This window comes from Acinonyx jubatus, chromosome E3 (genome assembly GCF_027475565.1).
Source record: "Acinonyx jubatus isolate Ajub_Pintada_27869175 chromosome E3, VMU_Ajub_asm_v1.0, whole genome shotgun sequence".
NCBI classification, from domain to species: Eukaryota; Metazoa; Chordata; class Mammalia; order Carnivora; family Felidae; genus Acinonyx; species Acinonyx jubatus.
Window position 1 is genome coordinate 38,894,933 of NC_069398.1, and position 21,698 is coordinate 38,916,630.

Here is a 21,698-nt window from a genome sequence, read left to right on the forward strand (position 1 = left end):
GTAAGCTTGTTTCTCTGAGTTCTGTGAGCTGTTCTAGCAAATAGTTGAATTGGGGTGGAGAGGGGCTCATGGGAACCTACAATTCGTAGCCAAGGTGGCAGAAATTGTGGGTTACCTGGGGACCTGCTATTTATGGCTGGCAACCGAAGTGGGGTGGGGGGAGTCTAGAGGGATTGAGCCCTTACCCTGTGGGGTCTGGGATAACTCCAGGGAGTGTCAGAATTGAACTGAGGGGCGTCTGGGTGGCCCAGTCGGTTAAGCGTCTGACTCTTAGTTTCAGCTGAGGTCATGATCTCAGGCTTCGGTTCAGCTGGTGATTTGAGGCCGGAGTTGAGTCCGGCTCTGCGATGACAGTGGGGAGCCTGCTTGGGATTCTATCTCTCCTTCTCTCTCTGCTCCTCCCCTGCTCACATGTCTTGTCTCTCTCTTTCAAACTAAATAAATAAACTTTAAAAAATTGAGTTGAAAGGCAGTACACTCAGCTCGTGTGCCAAATAACTGCTTGATGTGGGGAAAAACCCCACACACATCTGGTGTCAGAATTGTTGCTGGGGTGCCTGGGGGGCTCTGTGGGTTGAGCATCCAAATTCAGCTCAGGTCGTGATCTCACGGTTTGTGGGTTCCAGCCCCACATCAGGCTCTGTGCTGACAGCTCAGAGCCTGGAGCCTGCTTCGGGATTCTGTTTCTCCCCCTCCCTCTGCCCCTCCCCCATTTGCACTCTGTCTCTCTTTGTCTCTCAAAAATAAATAAACATTAAAAAAAGAAGTGTTGTGAGTGTCGCAGTTTGAGAGTAAAGGAGAAACTCGGGAGGAGGAGTGCAGGGTTTTGTGGGATTTGCCATGGACTGCGTGTCCAGTCCTAATCCCCAGGACCTCAGACGGTGACAGTTTTTAGAGGCAGGGACTTTACCCAGGCGACGAAGGTAAAGGGAGGCCGTCAGGGTGGCTCCTGTCCTCACAGAGGAGATGTGGGCACACAGAGGCAGCGGGGCTGCGCGGGCACAGAGGGCGCGCCAGGGCCACCTTTGCAAGCCCAGGAGAGGGACGGAAACGGCAGGAGGAAGCCACCTGGCCGCCACCTGGGTCTCGGCCCTCCAGCCTCCGGAACCGTGTGGACAAATACATGTCCGCTGTCTCCGGCACCCGGTGTGTGGTGTTTGATGAGCGCAGCCGGGATCTCACTGTTTGAGTTTGCGTCTCCAGCTCGCTAATCCTGCTCATTATTTATTTTGTCTAAAACACGTGGGGCCCGGTCGCTGCACGGCTCCAGAGACAGAGCCTTGGCCCTCGCGCGCCCCTCGCCCCTCTCGGGGAGCCCCCCCCCCCGCCCATTTCTCCCTGTGCTTCCCCGGGAAGGGGTGAGGCGTGGCCCTGCGGGTCTCCGAGCCTCTGCGGGATCCGCCCCTCCCCCCCCGCCCCCTCCCGGGTCCTACGCGCCCGAGCCTCCGGGATCCTAAACGTCTGGCACCTGCGGCGAGGGGGGCGCGGCCCGCGGACGCCGAGACCCCCGCAGCCCGCGTGGCGGGGGGACCAGCGCCCCCGGGCGCCCGCGGAGCAGGGGCGCGTCCCAGCCCCCCCCCGCGGGGGGGCTCCGGGCAGGGCGGGAGGGGGAGGGGCGCCGCGGAGCCGCCCCTCCCCCCCACCCCCTCGGGCCGGGCCGCGGCGTGCGGAGAAAGGAGAAACGAGCCGTGCCCGGGAGAGTCCCAGCGGAGCCGGCTTCTGGGAAGAGAAACTTGCGGCCGGGGGAGGCACGGGGGGCGCTCGGCACGGGCTCCTCGCCGCCACCCCCACCCGCGTCGCCCGCGCTCTCGGAAGCGCCCGGAGGAGGGTCTCGGGGTCCGGCTGGTCGCTGCCCGCGGGCCGTCCGAAGACTGGGCTCATCCGGTGCGACAGCCCTGCCCCGCCCGGGGGGAGGGGCCGGGCCGGCCCAGGACCCAGAGGCCACCGCCGCGCACCCGGAGAGGCTGCACCGCCACCCCTCCCGTCCCCTCTCCGGCCTCCCGGGACCCGCAGCGACCCCAGCCCCCCCTCCACCCCTGGGCCCTCCTCCGGACGCCTCCGGGTCCCCCGCGTCGGGCCTCCCTGGGTCCCGGCGCCCCGTCCTCCTGCCCACCGCTGCCACCTCGCGCAGGGCTCCCCGGGCCTCTCCCGGCCCCCGACCCCCTGCCCCGGGTCCCCGGAGCCGCCGCGGTCGGGCCCCCCGAGCCCCGCGGACATGCTCGGGCTGCTGGCGCTGTTGCTCCCGCTGCTGCCGCCGCCCGCGCGCGCCCAGGAGCCCTCCGCGCAGGACGTGAGCCTGGGAGTGGTGAGCGCGGGGTCTGCGCGCCCCTGGGGAGTGCGGGGGGGGGGGGGGGGAGGGCGCCTGGGTCCGGAGGAGGAGGCTGGGGGCTGATTCCAAGTCAGAGCGCTGGGGGATGGGGTCTGGGGACCCAGATTCTCGGACCCATGAGGTTTGGGGCTGGGATTTGAAGATCTATAAAGGGCTTCGGGCTGGGAGGTGGAGACCAAGACCGATGGATCTAGGCAGAGCCCAGGGCTGGAGAGGCCGGACTCTGAGAGGGACAGCAGGCAGTGGCCGGGGCTGGGACCCCTGGGCTCCGGATGCCTGGGTGGCTGGCGAGGGGTGGGGCTCCCAGGATGGAGACGGGAAGGGGGAGTCTCTGGCACTCTTCCCCCTTCACCTGTTCCTTCCTGCGGCCTAGGACTGGCTGACCCGCTACGGCTACCTGCCACCACCCCACCCTGCCCAAGCACAGCTGCAGAGCCCTGCGAAGCTGAGGGATGCTATCAAGGTCATGCAGAGGTTTGCCGGGCTGCCTGAGACAGGCCTCCTGGGTAGGTAGACACCCCCCCCTCCCACCCTGCCCCTGCACCCAGCGGTTTCTAAGCCTCCCCACACACCTGAATCCCGGGAGCTATGAAAATGCTGATTCCCCGGGACCAACCCAGGAGGTTCTCAGGCATTTCTTTTTAGTAAATAGTTACTAAGAGTCTCTAATGTGTAAGGCCGTTTCTGGCTTTACTGGTACAGTGATGGACAAAGCAGAAAAGGTCCCTGCTCTCATCCCTCTAGTGAAGAGAGACAGACGGATCAAGACTCGAAATATGCCAGGTCATTTCAGATGGTGATTCGTGTTTTGAAGAGAATAAAATGCTGGTCAGGGAAGATCCCTCTGAAAGGGGTCATGAGTTGAAGGGAGCTCTATGAGACAAAGAACCCAGGGGACACAAATAAGAGGCGCCAGCCATGGGAAGATGGAGAAGAGTCCCAGGCAAGTGCAAAGGCCCTGTGGTAGCCACAAGGTGTTGTGCCTGTAATGAGAGGAGGATTGAAAAGCTAAGCAAGAGCCTGACTGGGGGATGGGGGGGGGGGTGTGATGCTTGAAAGAAGTTTGGGTTTGATTACAAGCATGATAAGCAACCACCAGAGGATTTGAAGGAGGGAGACAACTGGACTGAATTTACAGTTGTAAGCTTCCTCTGTTTGCTGATGGAGAACGGAGACCAGGAAGGAGGGAGCTAAATTCAAGGTGCATGTTTTGGAGGTACAGCTGAGAGGCTCGTCTCTTGGGTAAAATGGGGAAGAAGGGAACCAAGGGCGCGCTGGCCGGCCACAGGAGGAGATAGGACCTCTCGGTGCCCTGTTCCCCGCCGGGTAGTGTCTGGATCTGTACGTGCTCGATTGCCCTTTGTCACCTGACCAGTGGTCAGCTTTGACCTTCACTTGAAGACGAGGGGACAGCTGGTGAAGGGAGCCGAGCTAGGACAGGGGATTCCAGGCAGGTCTAACCTGGGAGACCAGAGACCCAGCCTGCCTGGGTCTCTGATGCGGTGAGGCCTGGGGACCTATGGTGTCAGGTGTGTCAACCGCCTAGGGGGCTCCAGCCTCAGACGAGTCCATACGGCACCCCATGGCTCCTTTCTGCCGCATCCGATCACCAGGGCTCAGGGAAGCAGGACCCCAGACCCCAGATCCGAGCACCGCATGGAGGCAGCAGTCCGTCCAGGGTCCGGTGAAGGCTGGGGCGCTGTCCTGAAGAGCTGTGTTGTCCTTTGCGACGAGCTGGCTTCCGGAACTGGGCAGCCTGCGTGCAAATCCAAGCGGCGGCGGGGCCCTCTTGGGCCTGCGGTTCAGCCTCTCTGAGCCTGTTGGTCCGTGGAGAAGCGGCTGGGTCCGTGACTAGAGCCGTTTGTCCTCCTGCTGATCCCCTTGCCCCGCAACCCCTCCCACAGACCCGGTGACCATGGCCACCATGCACAGGCCCCGCTGCTCCCTGCCTGATGTGCTGGGGGCGGCAGAGCTGGTGAGACGTCGTCGCCGTCGCCGGCGCTACGCCCTGAGCGGCAGCGTGTGGAAGAAGCGAACGCTGACGTGGAGGTAGGAGACGGTGTCCTCCCCACCCTGGCCCGCCGCCTGCCGGGCCCAGCCTCCAAGGGCTGCCTTCTGTCTCCCCAGGGTGCACTCCTTCCCCCAGAGCTCGGCACTGAGCCAGGAGATGGTGAGGACCCTCATGCACCACGCCTTGACCACCTGGGGCGTCGAGTCAGGCCTCAAATTCCAGGAGGTGGGCTTTCAGAGCCCAACGGAGCCCGACATCGTCATTGACTTTGCCCGGGCGTACCACCAGGACAGTTACCCCTTCGACGGGCAGGGAGGGACCCTAGCCCACGCCTTCTTCCCCGGGGAACACTCCATCTCTGGGGACACGCACTTCGACGACGAGGAGATCTGGACTTATGGGTCAAAAGGTACGACCTTCCGAGACGTCCTCTCCCCGAGTCTGTCTCTCCCTATGAAATCACACGTATCGATGGACGCTGTGTCCGTTGGGTTTCTCTAGAGCGACAGAACCAGTAAGTAGGATGCTTGTGTGTGCGCACGCGTGTGTGTAAGTGATTTATTTTAAACAACTGGCTCGTAGGATAGGGGAGGCTGGCGAGCCTAAATCTGTAGGGCAGTCCTGCAGGCTGGAAATTCAAGTGAGAGTTGATGTTGCAATCCTGAGTCCGATGTCTGCAGGCCAGGCCGGCTCGCCTGAAACCCAGACAGGCTTTCTGTGTTGCAGTCTGGAGGCAGAATTCCCTTCTCCCCCTGGGAAGCCTCAGGTTTGCTCTTAAGGCCTTCAACTGATCAGACCAGGCCCGCCCACCATGGAACACTGTCTACTTTACTTGTAGTCAACGGATCGTAGATGCAGAGCCCATCTACACCATACCCCAAACAGCCACACCTGGCCTGGTGCTCGGCTCAACAACTGGGCGCCACAGGCTGGCTCAGCGGACACACAAAATCGCCCATCACAGAGGCCTCTCGGGTGTCCAGCGCCAAGCTGGAGCTGAGGACCGAGAGATGGGAAAGCAGCCATGCGCAGCAGCTGAGTCAGAAGGGTAACCGGCAGTTGCTACACACGGTGATGCGGCTGCGGAAAATCATAGCAGAGGAAGTCCCCGAGGACCACAGCCTCGAGCGGAGGCCTGCCCAGAACCTTTGATGGACGGGGCTTCCTAGAAGGGGTGACTGTTTATTCCATACACGTGTACCACGTGCCGACTAGCCCACCAGGTCCCGCTGTCCCCGAGTGCGTGGGGGTGCGGGGTGGGCGCAGAGGACAAAGCGCAAGCCACTGAGCTGGCTGACACAGGGTAGTCAGGGCTAGTGGCACAGGGGTGGGGGGGGAGGGCTGTTTAGTCGGATGGGCAGGGACTGGGATCCCACTGGATCCTGGCGGCAGAGGGGACGGACAGGAAGGGGTCTTGTTCATGGCAGTGGGAGGTGCCGCAGGAGGAAGAGCCGGCCCTTGGAGGGCAGGGTGACTTCACCTTGGCCTCGGGTTTGCACTGCTTGCGGGCCCTTCCGTGCAGGCGGTGCATTAGCGGTTGAGTGTCTTGCTTTAGAACTTGGACTTCTCTGGCTTAGGTCAGGTTCCCCAGAAGTGGAGCTCGAGTTGAAAAGTCTTGTGCAAGCAGTTTCACAGGGTATGTTCTCAGGGGAAAGGGAAGCAAGAGAGGGCTGGGGAAAGAGGCTTAGCCAGGACGTGGTCTCAGCTGAGAGGAGCCTGAGCTCAGGAGCATGAATAGCTCACAGGGTTGGTCCTGCCTGGGGGCTAGGGTTCCAGCTCTTCCAGTCTTAACAATCCGCCATTGGCTGCGAGCTTCCTGTGGCCTGGAGGCTGGCCAGAAGGGAGAGCCATCTTCTGGGGAGGGGGGCAGCCAGAGGATGGGCGCACAGGCTCTGTAGGGTTTGGGCGAGGTGCCCACAGCATGCACAGACCTGAGGCTGTGTCACGCAGCATTTAAGCATGCCGGCTTGAAGCGGAACTCAGGTGAGGGCTCCTCTGCTTGCCACGCATGTAAGTTTCTTGACCTCGATGTGCTCAGTTTCCTCGTCTGAGAAATGGGAGTTACAACAGTACCTGCTGGCAGGGTGGGCTTGCGGATCTCATAAGTAATTGACCTACGGCTGTCAGCACAGGGCCGGCCGGAAGTAACGCTCTGTTCATCGCCAGCTGCTATGAGCTGGGCCTCGTGGCAGATTAGAGTCAGTGGTCCTCGGGGGGTGGCTAAGGCTCTAGGAGGAAAGTGTAGAACGTGAGGGTCAAGTATGGAGCTGTGGAGAGCCCCACAGTTAAGGGGAGGGTAGCGGGGGGGCGGGGATCAAAGGCAATGGAGAAAGAACGGGCCCACAGGTGACCAAGAACTAGAGCAAAGAAGGAAGTGGTCAGCAGTGGGCAGGGCAGCAGGCCAGTCCAGTAAGTTACATGGGCCTAGATCTGATCGTCTGGGGACAAAGGGACCTCGGTTGCCTGCAGCCTTGGCAGGTGGGGGAGGAGTCCCGACCACAGTGAAGTCAGACATGAGAGGGGTTGAGGAAGTGAACTCTGAGTTTACACCACTGACCACAGAACTTGCTAGGGAAGGAGAGGGGTGTGGATGGGGGCAGATACAGATACGGAGAGGTACTGAGGTGATTTAGGATGAGGGTCTTGAGCACTTAGTGATGCTGGATGAGCCAACAGAAAGAAAGAGGTGTGGGATGGATGGATGGAAGGATGGATGGACGGATGGATGGACACATGGATGGATAGATGGATGGATGGATAGATGGACAGATGGATGGATGGACAGATGGATGGATGGATGGACGGATGGGATGGATGGATGGATGGACACATGGACACATGGATGGATGGATGGATAGATGAATGGATGGATGAATGGATGGATGAATGGATGGGATGGATGGATGGACAGGTGGATGGATGGACAGATGGATGGATGGATGGATGGACAGATAGATGGATGGATGGACAGATGGACGGATGGATAGATGGACAGTTGGACGGATGGATGGATGGATGGACGGATGGATGGACACATGGATGGACGGATGGATAGATGAATGGATGGATGAATGGATAGATGGATGGGATGGATGGATGGATGGACAGGTGGATGGATGGACAGATGGACGGATGGATGGACGGACGGATGGGATGGATGGATGGATGGATGCATGCATGCATGCATGGACGGGCGGATGGATGGATGGATGGACGGATGGATGGACGGATGGATGGATGGACAGATGGATGGATGGACAGATGGATGCATGCATGCATGCATGGACAGATGGGCGGATGGATGGATGGATGGATGAATGGACGGACGGATGGATGGATGGATGGATGGAAGGATGGATGGACAGACATACACAGGGATGCAGGGATGGATGGATGGGTTCTTGTCCTACAGGAGGTGAGCGAAGCAGGGGCCTCACATAGGGCAGGGCAGGAGATAGGAGGTGAACACGGGGGAGATACAGCTGTCTGCCTGGGTGCACAGGAAGTTACAGATTACATCGGCCAGCGTGTCTTGATGAAATAGGAAACACATCTGACCTACTTGTCCTCTTAAGAGTTAAGGCTGGAGCTGGGGAGCAGCTTGAGGGGCTGTGGGCTTGGAATTGAGGCTAGTGGAGAGCTCAAAGGATCTGCCTGGTGAGGTCTAGAGCAGGACTGGGAGGAGGTATCGATGACCCTCGGAGAGCGGCCACCGGGAGTCTTGTGGACTAGGGTTGTGCAATTCCCCCAGCTGCATGGGAGGGGGGTGGTGAAGGGTGCAACGATGGGTGTGGCCAAAGGGGGAGGCGAAGCAGGGAAGGAGGGGGAAAGAGATCCACTTGTCATAAACACCCAACTTCCTCCAGTTTCTCAGAAAAGGGACTCAGTGCAGTAAGAAAACCCACAGTCCACACGGAGACCTGTCAGTACGGATGCATTTGGACCAAGGTCAGGTGAAGTCGCTGCTGAAAGGCACTAATTGGCCGTACTGTCATTTAACCTGACCGCCCCGTGCCTCAGTTTCCCACCCGTAAAATGAGGCTGGAAGGAAGAGGTTTACGAGACATAAATGACGGCCCGTGTCACCCCTCGCTTACCCCTTCACACTCACATTCTCGTCCAGCAGCCTTGAGGGGCTGAGAGAAATTTGCTTTCCGACTCACCGGGTCACTTCCGCCTTCAACACTGCTGACCCTGGTTAGGGATTTCCACGCGGCACATCAACATCTGGGCAGCTGCTCGCCTCTCTTGCTGTCTCGCTCCCTCGGCTTCTCGGGGCTGGAGGAGGAGCCGGCGGGCAGCCGCTGGGTCGATGAGGAGCTGGGGTTCGGCCAGCAGCTGGCAGTGGACACAGGCTCCCTCCTGGCGCCCAGGCTGGGTCCCCGAGGACGAGGCTGTGGTCAGAGAGGGTGGGAACGAGGCCGGCCGCCAGGGCCGAGAGAGCCTGCCTGAGGAGCCGTCTGAAGCTGGGGAGGGGGGAGGCTCCCAGAAAGGTGGATGGGGGTGTGGGCACTAGAGGGGCGTGCATGGGAGGAGGGAGTGGAGCACCATGAGCGTGGGAGAGGGGCGAACGTCTTGGGAACCCCGAGCCAAGGAGACTGAGCGACATTCCTTGTGGGTGGGGGCGTCTGGCCCCAGACGGCAGCCCGAAAGAGGGAGACTCCAAGGCTGGGGCTTCCTCCGGAGACCCGCGTGCACCCCCAGGTTCCCGCTTTCCCCAGAGTGTTTCTGAGTGCACGGGCTTCCTTTCCTGGGGGCCAGGACTACGGCAGGAAGGCCACCCCTTCCTCTGTCCAGGCCATCTCCTCCTGCCCCTTCCCTGACCCGTTCTGCGGGTCTCCGGTCCTGTCCCCAAGTGTCCAGAACTGCCAGACCAGGCTACTAGAAAAAAAACTCCCGAGTAAGTGAACGCACCCAGGAAGGACGGTGACTCGGGGAGGGGTCTGGGTGTGGCCGTGTCTGGAGGGTCTCCCGCTGTCCAGCTGTCCCTCTGCCAGCAGGCCCCCCTCCGGGGGCTTCCTGGCCGCCTTCTTTTCTGGCATGGGGGGAAGGGTGGAGCTCGAGCCCAGTCTCCCTCCTTCCCCAGATGGTGAGGGGACGGACCTGTTTGCTGTGGCTGTTCATGAGTTTGGCCACGCCTTGGGCCTGGGCCACTCCTCGGCACCGGACTCAATCATGAGGCCCTTTTACCAGGGCCCGGTGGGCGACCCCCACAAGTACCGCCTATCCCAGGACGACCGGGAAGGCCTACAGCAGCTCTATGGTACAGGGGCTGGGGACCGGGGACGGTGGCTTGCCCTGTGGCCTCATCAGCAGAGTCGGGGGACTCATGCCTCTCTGGCTCTCTCTCCACAGGGAAGGTGCCCCAGACCCCTTATGATAAGCCCACAAGGAAACCCTTGGCTCCTCCTCCCCCACCCCCTGCCCTGCCCCCAGACAGGTGAGTGAGGGGGGTGACCTCCCTACCTCGGCGTGGTTCTTGGTGAGGTGGGCTTGGTAAGAGTCCCTACCTCCCGGGGCTCTTCTCAAGGGTAAGTGAAGACACTAGGAGCCCCGACTCCTCTCTGCTCACCTCTCCTTTCCATTGTAGCCCCTCTCTCCCCACCCCTGACCGATGCGAAGGCAATTTTGATGCTATCGCTAACATCCGTGGTGAAACCTTTTTCTTCAAAGGTGAGTCATCTTAGATCTCCCCTGACGCAATGTAGTTGGCGACCTACCCACTTAGGATGACCCACCAGTCCTGTGGGGTTTCCCAGGACTCGGGACTCTCAGTGCTGACAAAAAAAAAAAAAAAAGGAAAGCCCTGGGGGTGCCTGGTGACTCAGCCTGTTCCTTTAAGTGTCTGACTCTCGGTTTGGGCTCAGGCCACCATCTCATGGTTGGTTAGTTCAAGCCCCACATGGGACTCTGTGCCGCTGGTTGGGAGCCTGGAGCCAGCCTACTTAGGACCCTCTGTCTCCTCTCTTCTTCCCTTCCCAGCTTGCTCTCTCTCTGTCTCTCTGTCTCTCTCTCTAAAATACATAAATAAACTTAAAAAAAAAAAAGAACTTAAAAAAAAAAGAAAAGTCCTGGGAGAGCTGGTCACTCCAGAGCCCCTGTACCCGTGAAATCCCGATGGACTTCCTCGCCCAGCCGCCAGAGGGAGTCCCAGCACCCACTCTGAGCGAGAAGACTTTTTTTTTTTTTTAAATAAAGGAGCGCTTCTTCTTCTTCTTCTTCTTTTTTTTTAATGTTTATTTATTTTTGAGAAAGCGAGGGAGCGAGCAGGGGAGACACAGAATCCGAAGCAGGCGCCTCGATCAGAGCGTAGAGCCCGCCTCGATCCCGCGAGCCCTGAGATCATGACCTGAGTCCCCCAGGCACCCTCTGGAGGGAGAAGACTCTGGTCATCTCGGGCCCCCCTGGCCACCCCTCCCGCCCCCCCCACAGGCCCCTGGTTCTGGCGCGTTCAACCCTCGGGACAGCTGGTGTCGCCCCGGCCCGCCAGGCTCCACCGCTTCTGGGAGGGGCTGCCCGCCGGGGTGAAGGTCATCCAGGCCGCCTACGCCCGGCCCCGGGACGGCGGCATCCTCCTCTTCAGCGGTGAGCGGGCGCCGGGGCGCTGGCGGGGTGGCGCCGGGAGCCGGGTGGGGGGCGCCCCTGCTCACCTGCCGCCCCCCGCGCCCCCCAGGCCCCCAGTTCTGGGTGTTCCAGGAGCGGCAGCTAGAGGGCGCCCCGCGGCCGCTCACGGAGCTGGGGCTGCCGGCCGGAGAGCAGGTGGACGCCGTGTTCTCGTGGCCGCTCAACGGGAAGACCTACCTGATCCGGGGCGGGCGCTACTGGCGGTACGACGAGGCGGCCGCGCGCCCGGACCCCGGCTACCCCCGCGACCTGAGTCTTTGGGAAGGGGCGCCTCCCGCCCCCGACGATGTCACCGTCAGCAACGCAGGTGGGAGAGGGCGCGCGGAGGGGCTGGGGGTCCCGGGGACGGGGAGAGGGGACCTCCTGGGGGTTTCGGGGAGCCCTCAGGAGGGACGCGGCGCGGCGGGAGGGGCAGTCTGGACCGGCCCCCGAAGTGTCTCCTCCCTGCCCCGCAGGTGACACCTACTTCTTCAAGGGCGCCTACTACTGGCGCTTTCCCAAGGGCAGCGTCAAGGCGGAGTCCGACTCCCCCCAACCCATGGGCCCCAAGTGGCTGGACTGCCCGGCCCCCAGCGCCGACCCACGCTCCCCCAGGCCCCCCAAAGCCACCCGGGAGCCCGGAGCCTGCAATTGTCAGTGCGAGATCAATCAGGCCTCAGGGCGGCCGTCGCTGTCCTTCCTGCTGTCCCTTCTACCCCCGCTGGTGGGGGGCGTCGCCTCCAGCTGAGGGGGACGGTCCCGGGGCGGGGCTCATGCGGGTGGAGCTTCGCCCTGGGGACTCGGACAAATGGCTAGCCCTTAGACTGGACGGGCCATGTGCTCACCCTCGCCGTTCCAGCACCCCCCCTCTCACCCTCCCCCCCCAGCCCCACCCCCACCCCCACCCCCACCGTTGTCCTGGCTGCGCCACGCGCTGCCGCTACAGGAAGCTCTTTTTCCCTGGAAGAGCTGGTGCTTCTCAGCAGCCTGTGACTATAGCCCTGGCCCCACCTGGCAACAGCGGTTCCTCATAGCGGCTCCTGGCTGTTTGGGGCTTTAGAGGACTGGACTGATTGGGGCAACTGAACCCCAGCCCCTCTCTCCACCTGCTGCTCCGAATTTCCCAGAAGAGTCCCACTGTCCTGCTTCTGCAACGTCCCAGGCAATGCCACGTGGATGGGGACCCCAGATCCAGCCCTCAAGTTACCCCTGAGCACGAGTGTCCCATATCCTGGGTGACATCAGTGTCCCATGTCCTGGGTGACATCAGTGGCCACCCAGACGACCCTCCACAACCGAGGCCCCTGTGGACCTCCTTTCTGGTCACCATCTTGGACCCAGAACAGTCCCGGTTCAACAGAACACCCTCCAATCCCTAAAAATCCACTCAGTCCCTCCACACCGGAGTGTATACCGCTTCCCTCAGGGAGAACTCTTGGGTTCTCCGCGGCTCAGTGCTGTGAAGACAGTGGACTGAGTTCCCTTTCCATCCAGGGGTCACTGCTTCCTCAGCACCCCTGGGTGATGAGTGGGAGGACCACCTCATTCACCTCCCACTCCTCCCCGAATTCCGGACCTACATCAGTACCTCTGGAACTGCACTTCTGGAATCTTCCACATCAGAATCACCTAGGGAACTTAAAAATGCGGATCCCATGCCCTCACCCTGAATCACTTGGGGGCTGGGGCCAGGAGTCTGCACTCGAGTAAGCTTGGGGGGGCAGCCCTGATGGGCGAGGGGGCCGGGACAACAGCTGTCATCTTTGTCTTGTGGTTTTTCTGTGTCTCTGAAGTGTTCTCCCTCCCAGGGACCAACCTGAGCACATTCTCTGCAGAATCAGGTTGATGGCCTTGCTCGAGTAGGATCTATCCCCTTTGGGTGGAGCCGCTTAGGGGCCACTTCCTGGGTTGCCATCCGCCCACAGTGCTGCCTGGGGCTGAGGCTGCGGGCTGCTGTCCCAGCGTGCAGGGCCCTCGGTCAGGACAAGCTGACCAGTCGGAGGGCAACAGCCAGGTGTCTTCAGCCAACCCGTGACCTGAGAATTCCAAGCCACCAGAAAACCCGAAACCCGGGCCTCTGTCAGGATCCTTTCAAAATATATGGAGGAGGAAACTTATATTTTAAAAGCTTATGAGCCCCACACAGGAGGACAATGAAAGTGACCCGAGAGAAAGCCCTTCATTTCTCCTGAGCACAGATGGATCCGGGGTGAGTTTGGTGGCAGGAGCTTGACAGACCTGAATTGCTCTGTCTTGTAGAAGAACTTGGGATTCAGAGTTGACAGGCAGTGGGGTGACAGACGGAAAGAGAGTGAGTGGGAGGAGGGAACAGAGAGAAACTCAAAAGCCGGCTAGGGGACCTCAGAGGAGGGGCATCCAATGTGAAATCTGGGGCTTCTTTTAGTGCTACACGGAGACTTCTCCAGCCTTTAAAAATATATTAAGGGTCCCTGGCTGGCTCAGTCAGAACAGCATGTGACTCTTGGTCTCAGGGTTGTGGGTTTGGGTTTGAGCCCCACCTTGGGCACGGAGCCTACTTTAAAACAAAACACTTTGTCTGCGGCACCTGGCTGGTTCCGTTGGTGGAGCCTGAGGGTCTTGATCTCAGGGTTGTGAGTTCCAGCCCCACAATGAGTGTAGATATTACTTAGAAGTAAATCTTAGGGGGAAAAATACACACACACACACACACACACACACACACACACACATATTCTTAAGTATACTACAGAAAAATGCCAGGTCAAATTGATCACTTTTATCCTTAAAATGGTCCCATAATCAAAATGTAAAATATTTGTGCTTCAAAGGACACCATTAAAAAAATGAAAAGACCACCCACCAAACGGGAGAAAATATTTGCAAAGGACATATCTGATGAGAGGCTCGTATCCAGAATATATAAAATACTCTGACAGCTTAATAAGCAGAAGGTAAATGACCCAATTTAAAAATGGGCAAAGGATCAGAATGCACATCCCTCCAAGGACAACGTACAAGTGGCTGACAAGCCCACGAAAAGATGCTCGACGTCACTAGTCATAAGGGGAATGAAAATCAAAACCACACGGGGATACTGTTTCACACCCGCCAGGGCGGCTAGAATCAAAAACATCATAGTCGGCGTGGGCGAGGATGTGGAGAAACGGACCATCACGCGCTGTCGCTGGGGATAGAAAAGGGCGCAGTAACTTTGGAAAATCATCTGGTGGTTCCTCAAAAAGTGGAAAACCTAGTCAGCTATCATAGGAGCCAACAATTCTCCTCCTAGGTGTGAACCCAAGAGACCTAAAAACAGACATCCGCACAGAAACTTGTACACGGGCGTCCACAGCAGCGTGATTCGTAAGAGCCAAAAGGCAGAAACAACCCGAATGTCCATGGACAGACGCGTGGATACGGGAAGTGGCACGTTCATACAGTGGAGCGTTCTTTAGCCTTCGAAAGGACTGAAGCGCGGGTTCGCGCTACAACCCCGAGGAATTGAAAGCCCCGTGCTAAGTGCAAAAGGCGGTCACAAAAGGTCACGGCGTGACCATCTCTATGTGATTCCGTGTATATGAAACATCCAGACCAGGGAACTCCAGAGACAGAGAGTAGATGCGTGGCTGTCTGGGCGGGGCTTTGGGATGGGGGGGTGGGTGCTGGCTCGCCTTTCTGAGGCGACGAAAATGTTCTGAAATTGGCTGTGACGGGTGCACGGTTCTGTGCGTTGAATTATACGCTTCAGTGGGGGAGTTGCGTGTGAGTTGTTTCTCGCCAAAGCTGTATAGAAAATGGTGCAGCCTGCCGAGACGCAAAATGCTTGCTGACGGTGATCTGCGAGACCGTCACGGAGGGGCCAAGCGTCTCGTGGGGTCAGGGGGCCGTGCTTCCCGAGAAAGAAGCCCAGGACCGTTACCTGCAGCCTCCACCTTTTCTCTCCCCACCTGGAATTTAAAGATGGCTCAGGGAAGGATCTGGACTCTGAGGTGTGCACGGGGCGTTTCAGACCGTTGATGGGCTCCTAAGGGGCCAGGAGACGCCTGCTGGGGTCTAGTCAATGCAAGTGAGGCTTGCGCCAAGGAAATCTGCTTTACAGTTCTGTCCTTCTGGGGGCCCCTCGGGAGCCCAGGTCCTCGTGTTCAAGTCCTAATCGCCAGGACCTCAGACGGTGACCTTATTTGGAGATAGGATCTTTGTAGAGGGAATCAAGGTAATGAGGTCATTGGATGGGCCCTAATCCGGTAAGACTGGTGTCCCTATAAAAATGGGAAGTTAGCGGACGGACACGCATGCTAGAAGAATGACATGAGCACGAAGAGGGTCATCCACAGGCCTGGGAGAGAGGCTGGAACAGACCCTTCCCCCACGGCCCTCGAGGCCGCCGCCTGACCACCCTGTCGAGGCCTTGATCGGTTTCGCGGCCCCAGGCACCGGGCAGCCCCAGTGTAGAGGGTAGACACGGCTGTGGTGAAGCGGGGGGACTCTGGGCCAGAGTAGGGCGAGCCGAACTGGGGGTGACCCCAGAACTGCACAGGGCCGGCCGGGGACATGGTGCCCCTCGGCCCCAGGAGGGCTCAGGATAGTCTGGCCAGCTGACCCTAGGCCCTCAGTTCCTCCTGAGGGCTTCACCCTGTCCCATGGCAGACAGGCATCACCTCCAGCCTCCCTGCAGGGGCCCATGGGGCAGTCTGCTCAGCTCCCCTCCCCACCCCTCCCGGTGGGCCCACCTTAGGGATCTTGCCAGCCCTGCTCTGCCTTGGGCCTGAAGGTGCTTGGAACATTCTCTGGACTTTGGAGCTGGGGTATGCTCCGTTCCAAGTGACCTAGTCAGCATTCCCCAGTACCTTACTTGACCCTCAACAGGATGACTTCATTTTCCAGAACCTGGGAGTGCCCCGATCTGCTCTCACCAGTCTGGACTTTCCCTCTGTCTTTCCCTGTCTCGGGCCAGTAAGGTTGAGAAAGAGGCTTGTTCCTGGGCTCTGAAGTTCCCCACCCCAGCTCAGAGAGTGGAGGGGGCACAGCCAGAGGCCCTGCCCACCCCCTCCCAGGTGGTCTCCCTGTCCTTGCTTCTGTCTCCGTGTGCCACACACGTGCGTACACACAAACACACACACACACACACACACACACACACACACACAGCCTCACATCCTGCCTCCAAGCCAGGCTCCACCCACCCCCAGCCTCTCCCTCCTCCCTCCTCCCTCTTAAATCAGAAGCTCTCTCTGGAGCAGAAGCATAGGCTGGGAGAATCTGTGAGGTGACCGGGCAGCCTGGGGAGGAGGCTGCAGCCAAAGCGACTTCCAGTGGTGGGTGGGCTGGCGGGGAGGCCGCTTCCCTGAACCCTCTAACTCACACCTGTTCCTCCCCGCCAGGCCACAGCCCCCAGAGCCCTGAGCCACCATGTGGTCCTCCAAGGTGAGTGAGAGCAATTGGGGGGGGGCAGATTCCACTTCCCCGCTGTGTGTCCCCCTCTCCCGCTCGCGCTGGCCCCCAGACCCCCTGATCTCTCCACGTGCACCTGGCTCTGTCCCGTTCTCCTAGGCCAATGGGGGAGTCCACTGGGGAAGCAGGGGGTCAGAGGCAGGTGACCCGTGCACTCAACAGGGCCCCAGGCTCATAACCACCCCCGGCTTACTTTGTTGAATGCTCTCTCACTGCCTGAAATTCTGAATAATTATTGACAGACAGCCTCACCGTTTCATTTTGCTGTGAGTCATTCACTTTATACAGTGGGTCCCGATTGTGGGGCCAGATTTCCGGTCTGGGGGCAAACTACGGGGAGAGGGTCTGCGTGTGTGTCTGCTAAGGATACTGAGGAACGCTGTGTATGAGGGCAAGGGGGTGACTCCAGGAGCTGGACCCGATGCGTTGGTGGTGCAGCTGGGGCATGGAGGGTCTATAGGGCCAGAGGCGCCGATCCCGGGTAGACCCTGTCCCGATACCCCGGAAACCTGGGGGGGGGGGGAGGTCGTGCTTTCCTGCCAAGTTTAAAAATTCCTCCCTGCCTGGGCCTGCCGCCCAGGACCTTGGTGTCTGTTCCTCCCTTTTGGGGTGTCCAGTCACCTCCCCCACCCCCGTTGTGAGGTTGGCCACAGGCTCCAGGGCCCTGCGGGGTTTGTCACAGCGGACTCTGGAATGACCCCAGGCTCGGTGGCCACGCCCAGTTTGGGAGCCCGAGTTGGAGAGCAAATTGTTCCCTGCGGCCAGCGCCCCCGATTGGGGTGACAGGCTGGTGCCATCAGGGACTCAAGAAGCGTGGAGACGGGTGCCTCACAACAGATATTTGCCCAGAGCCGTGGACGTTCCGCGTGTGGCAGGGACTGCCCAGTGACCAGGGAGCCGGCACCAGGTTTGGTGGAGACCCGTGATGCCGTGTCCGGGCTGCCCTGCGCTTCTGTGGGGCAAGCCGAGGGTCCGGGCAGGGGAGGTGGGTCTGCAGAGCCAGCCGTCAAGAGCTGCATACCTGTCACCGCCTTCAAGAGCACTGCCCCCGCCAGCCCGTCCCTTGGCCAGCCCGTCAGCCGGGAAGGAGAGGGACAGGTATTTGGTAACACAGTGGATCCTGAGCACTCTGGGGCAATGCTCACCCATGCGTGTGGTGAGGGTGTGTGCGTGCGTGTGTGTGTGTGTGTGTGTGTGTACAGCAAGTGTGGGGGGTGACAAGGTCACATGTGTCTGAGTATCACTGTCACCCCCACAGGTGGGCAGAAATCCTATTGAGTTTATGAGGCACCAAATGGTAAGAAGCTCTTCCCAGTGTGTGTCTGGGGGAGAGAGGGGGACCTGGGTCCTGCTGTGTGGAGCTGAGAACGTTCTGGGCCACCCAGGGGCCCCCGGAGGGGGAACGATGAGGCCTCTCTCACTTCCGCCTCTCCTCTCTGCGCAGCACCAGCTGGTGGACATCTTCTGTGACAGGACCCAACACCAATCCCAAGGAGCACCGGTGGGTCGCCGCGCCCCCCACTCCCATGCGCTCTACAGTTGGGGTCGGGTGGGTGGTTTCACAATGACCACGATGACGGTGAGGGTGATGGAGATGCTACCTCGGGTCTGCTCACTCCTTACACCTGGGCACCTCCTGGCACACTCTCCTAGTTCACACCCGTGTGCAGGTGAGGGCACAGGGGAGAAATGCAGAGGCCCAGGGAGGCTTAGGAAGGTGATCAAGTCACTGCGCATATTGACGACAGAGCAGGGATGCCAGATACCTGGTCCCCAGGCCCCTGGGCTGGACCCAGTGATGGGGGCCTGGGGAGCAGAGAACAGGTGGGGACTTGAGGGAGATGACTGCGGGCGGGAGAGGCTGGGAGGATTTTAAACCAAGTGACTCCCCCCCACCCCGCAGCAACAGAGGCTCAGGCTGGAAGAGGTGGAGGTGAGTCTCCCCCCCCCCCCCCGCCCCCACCAAAGCTCGGTCCCCAGGGCTACAGCCAGGTCGTTGTTATCGGATCCGGGCTCCTGGCTCCCTTGACACTCCCCTGGATGTATGGAGGCCACAGACAGGAGCAGATCTGGAGCTCCGAACCGTCCCCTCTCCCCAGGATGGCTTCAACGAGATCATGCTGGAAGCCGTGGACCTTCATCATCATCAGAACAACGACGAGGTGAGTGTGAGACGCCCATCACAGCCCTGCTTGCTTTTCCTGCCCCCCCTGTTCTGTCTTGACTTGGTCACGTGTGTGCACAGTGCCCCCCGCCCCCCCCCCCCCCGGCCAAGCTGAGGGTGGAGGGGTGCCTCCGCGTATGAGGGGCCGCGCGGGGCTGGTGCCGGGCTCAGACGCCCGTCCGCGAGCACCACGCTGCTCCCTGCCGGTGGGGAGGCACGGAGGGGCCGAGCCCCTGGATGGAGTCTTCTCGAGTGTGGAGCTGTCAGCGGGAGAGCCGGGCTTCTGGCTCCCAGACTCTCACACAGGTGGGGAGGCCTCAGCCGGGGCCAGGACCTGGGCCGCGTCCTCCAGGTGGGACCCCGACCCGAACGGCACCCCCACCCTCGCAGGAATGCAGCCCGTTACTTCCCGAAGTGCGGCAGGAGCTACGTTCCAGAGTCTTGAGGTCCTCCGTCCTCGACCTGGAAGAGAAGGAGCACCCCGTGGTCCGGAAGACGGAGGAGAGCTTTTGTGACCGAGCCCTGAGGTTGTTCCGAAGGCTGCTTTACCAACTGCAGCTCGAGTGGCAAGCCGCACTGGCGTGGCTGAGGGAGAAGGTGGCCGCCGGCTTTCAGGCCTTCTGCAACGCGGTGGAGGCCATCTGCAGCGCCTTTAACAGTTTCTGCACCTCAGTGGCTCAGGTGTTCAGGAGCGCCGTCCAGGCCTAGCCCAGCCCTCCCCGGCCGCTTTCCTTGTCCGGGTCCGGCCCGTCGCGCTGGCTGTGGCGTCCTAATAAGAGTTGGCTGCGGGCGACCCGGGGGGCTCAGTCGGTTGAGCGTCCGCCTTCGGCTCAGGTCAGGATCTCACGGTTCATGGGCATGAGCCCCGAGCCCCGCCCCGTCGGGCTCTGTGCTGACAGCTTGGAGCCTGGAGCCTGCTTCGGAATCTGTGACTCCCCGCCTCTCGCTGTCCCCTCCCCAGCTCCTGCTCTGTCTCTGTCTCTCAAAAAATAAACGTTAAAAAAAAAAAAAAAAGTTGGTTGAATTAAACTGAGTGCCTGTTGGACGGGAGGCAGGAGCCCCCAGTGGCTGGGGAGGGGGCAGGACCCCAGGGAGGGGGGGTTCCACCTGACCTCTATAATCTGTACATGGACACATGGACACGGGTGACAACTGGCCTGTGGAAAGGGCTGGAAGTTTTCTGGCCTGCGCGTTGCCTGACGCTGGGGCAGCAGGGAGCTCAGGCCTGAGGCACATTTGCCCCTTGGCTTGTTCTTCTGACTTGGGTCTTCATCCTTCACCAGGCCGTGGAAACTCCTTGTCTTTGAGGTTGGGGCAGAGGCGGGGGAGGGAGGAGTAGGGAGGGGGAGGGGGGTTCACCCCTACCTGGACCAGAGAGAAGGGCAGCCTAGGGTGGGACGGGACTCAGATCTCTGGCTCAGGCCTCCTGGGGGCCTGCAAATGCAGAAACTGGGGAGGGGGTGGGGGGAGGGGAGCCAGGAGCAAGGCCAGGGCAGGGAGGGGGTCGGCCCAGCTCACCATTTTTGAGGCCGCTTCCCTGAAGCTCCCCCCTCCCCCACTGACATCCTGCTTCCTGCAGCTGCACACAGATTTTTGCATTGGGGTGTCTAGCCGTAAACGGCAGCTGCTGAGATAGAGCTGGGGGGGGGGGGCGGTTTCCGGGGCCCTGACCTGAGGACAGAGCAGACGCGCGGGTTCTGGGTACACGGGGGTATGGTGTTGGGGGTGGGGTTGAGGTGAGTTGTTGGATGGTGTGTGGTGCGTGAGTGGGGCCCAGACACGGCCGAGGCAACTGTGGAGGTCTGCCAGGACGCGATTTGCTGTGGCGGTGGCCGTCGGGTGGTGGGGTGATTTTTGTGGAGAGTGGGTGGTTGTGTGGTGGACTGTGGTCGCCAGGGGAGTGTCGCCGAGCGGACATGCTGGAGGGGGCTGATATGTGCTATCTCAGTCACGGCGATCGGCGAGATGGAAGTCGTTTTTATGCGCTTTATGAGTTTTTGAGTCTTTGTTCACGAGAGAAGAGATGCGATGAGAGAAGCGCGTAGAGTACGTGATGTCTGAGGGGAGGGAGTGTATGTTATAGCTGCGACGTAGCGGTGCGATGTGGAGATGTGGCTATGGGACGTACTGGGGTGACACGTGAGAGAAGCGCAGCAGGAGCTCCGGGCTCGGCGGTAGCCTGTGCGAGGCGACCGAGGCCCGGGACAGTTGGGGCTCGGGGGAGGTGTTCGCTGTCCCAGAGCGAAACGGGACAGCCTAGTCCGTGGGGACGTAGTCAGGAGTTGAGTGCCCTGGTCTGAAGTGGGCCTCACAGGGGGTGGGCGTGCGGGGGGGGGGGGGGGGGCGGCCGCGCGCCGAGCCATGCGTGCCAGTGTGTCTTGTATTAGACGCGGTGCATTGGTTGGGGGGGTGAAGTAGAAGGTTAGGGGCTTAGGAGTGTCTTAGGATATTATACAATCCCTGGGGTGGATGCGGTGTGGGTACCAGGCCAGGTGTGGATTGGGCTAGGCATGTCAAAGGGTGGGAGGGAGAGGTACTGTCATGGGGGGAATGTGGGGAAATGATGGGAGGTGGGGAAAAGGGGAATGGGTGGGGGATGGGGGTGGAGGGGGGGTGGAAAGGTGATGGAAAAATGAAGTGGTTGTATGGAAAGTGGGTTCTAGAGGTGTGAAGGTGTGTATAGGGGGGGAAATTAGAGGAGAGAAGGTGAAAATGATATTGAGGGAAAAAGGGGGGGAGGGAGCAGTGGGGGGGGAAGGTAAGTGGGGGGGGGAGAGAAGGGGGGAAGAAGGTATGGGGGTGAGGGGGTAGGATAGATTAAAAATGAAGGGATTAGTGGGATGAGGGAAGGGGTGGAAATTAAAGAGGGGGATATGGTAAGATGGGGGGATGTAGGGAGAGTATGAGAAGGGGAAGGGGAAGGGGGGTAGAAGGGGGTTTGGTGGTTTTAAGGGAGTAGGGGGGGGTTAATGATGGGGAGGGGATGGTAGAAAGGTAGGGGGAAAGTGAGTTGGGGATAAGGATGTTATTTATTGGGGGGTGAGAAGGGGGGAGGGAGAGGGATGTGGAATTTGAGGAAATGGAAGGTGTAGTTTGATTGGATGGATTTGTTGTTTAAGAAGGTGGTTAATAAAGAGGAATAGTTGGGAGTTTTGTAT

General features: G+C 60.1%; 2 protein-coding genes across 7 annotated transcripts; both read left to right on the forward strand.

Annotated features, from left to right (window-relative positions):
* Window positions 1–1,673: 1,673 nt before the first annotated feature.
* MMP25 (matrix metallopeptidase 25) lies at window positions 1,674–15,870 on the forward strand. 4 transcript variants are annotated; one of them, XR_008294532.1, is made up of 12 exons: window positions 1,674–2,305; window positions 2,703–2,835; window positions 4,234–4,378; window positions 4,457–4,749; window positions 9,427–9,603; window positions 9,696–9,780; window positions 9,931–10,013; window positions 10,773–10,925; window positions 11,014–11,271; window positions 11,420–13,152; window positions 14,215–14,539; window positions 15,810–15,870. XR_008294532.1 is itself a non-coding variant. In XM_053213132.1 (10 exons), the coding sequence occupies exons 1-10, from the start codon at window positions 2,216–2,218 to the stop codon at window positions 11,689–11,691; spliced, it is 1,689 nt and encodes a 562-aa protein (XP_053069107.1). In that variant the 5' UTR covers window positions 1,674–2,215; the 3' UTR covers window positions 11,692–13,758. The 4 variants fall into 4 exon arrangements, 1 of the variants encoding a protein (XP_053069107.1); XR_008294531.1 differs by having other exon boundaries at window positions 13,754–14,539; window positions 15,810–15,868; XR_008294533.1 differs by lacking the exon at window positions 14,215–14,539 and having other exon boundaries at window positions 15,810–15,828.
* Window positions 15,871–15,914: 44 nt separating this feature from the next.
* On the forward strand, window positions 15,915–19,504 carry IL32 (interleukin 32). Of its 3 annotated transcripts, XM_053213133.1 has the most exons (7): window positions 15,915–16,190; window positions 16,302–16,349; window positions 17,635–17,673; window positions 17,821–17,877; window positions 18,280–18,309; window positions 18,476–18,538; window positions 18,931–19,504. In XM_053213133.1, the coding sequence occupies exons 2-7, from the start codon at window positions 16,335–16,337 to the stop codon at window positions 19,246–19,248; spliced, it is 522 nt and encodes a 173-aa protein (XP_053069108.1). In that variant the 5' UTR covers window positions 15,915–16,190; window positions 16,302–16,334; the 3' UTR covers window positions 19,249–19,504. The 3 variants fall into 3 exon arrangements, with proteins under 3 accessions (XP_053069108.1, XP_026899217.1, XP_026899218.1); XM_027043416.2 differs by lacking the exon at window positions 15,915–16,190 and having other exon boundaries at window positions 16,290–16,349; XM_027043417.2 differs by lacking the exons at window positions 15,915–16,190; window positions 16,302–16,349 and adding an exon at window positions 16,371–17,283.
* Window positions 19,505–21,698: the final 2,194 nt, after the last annotated feature.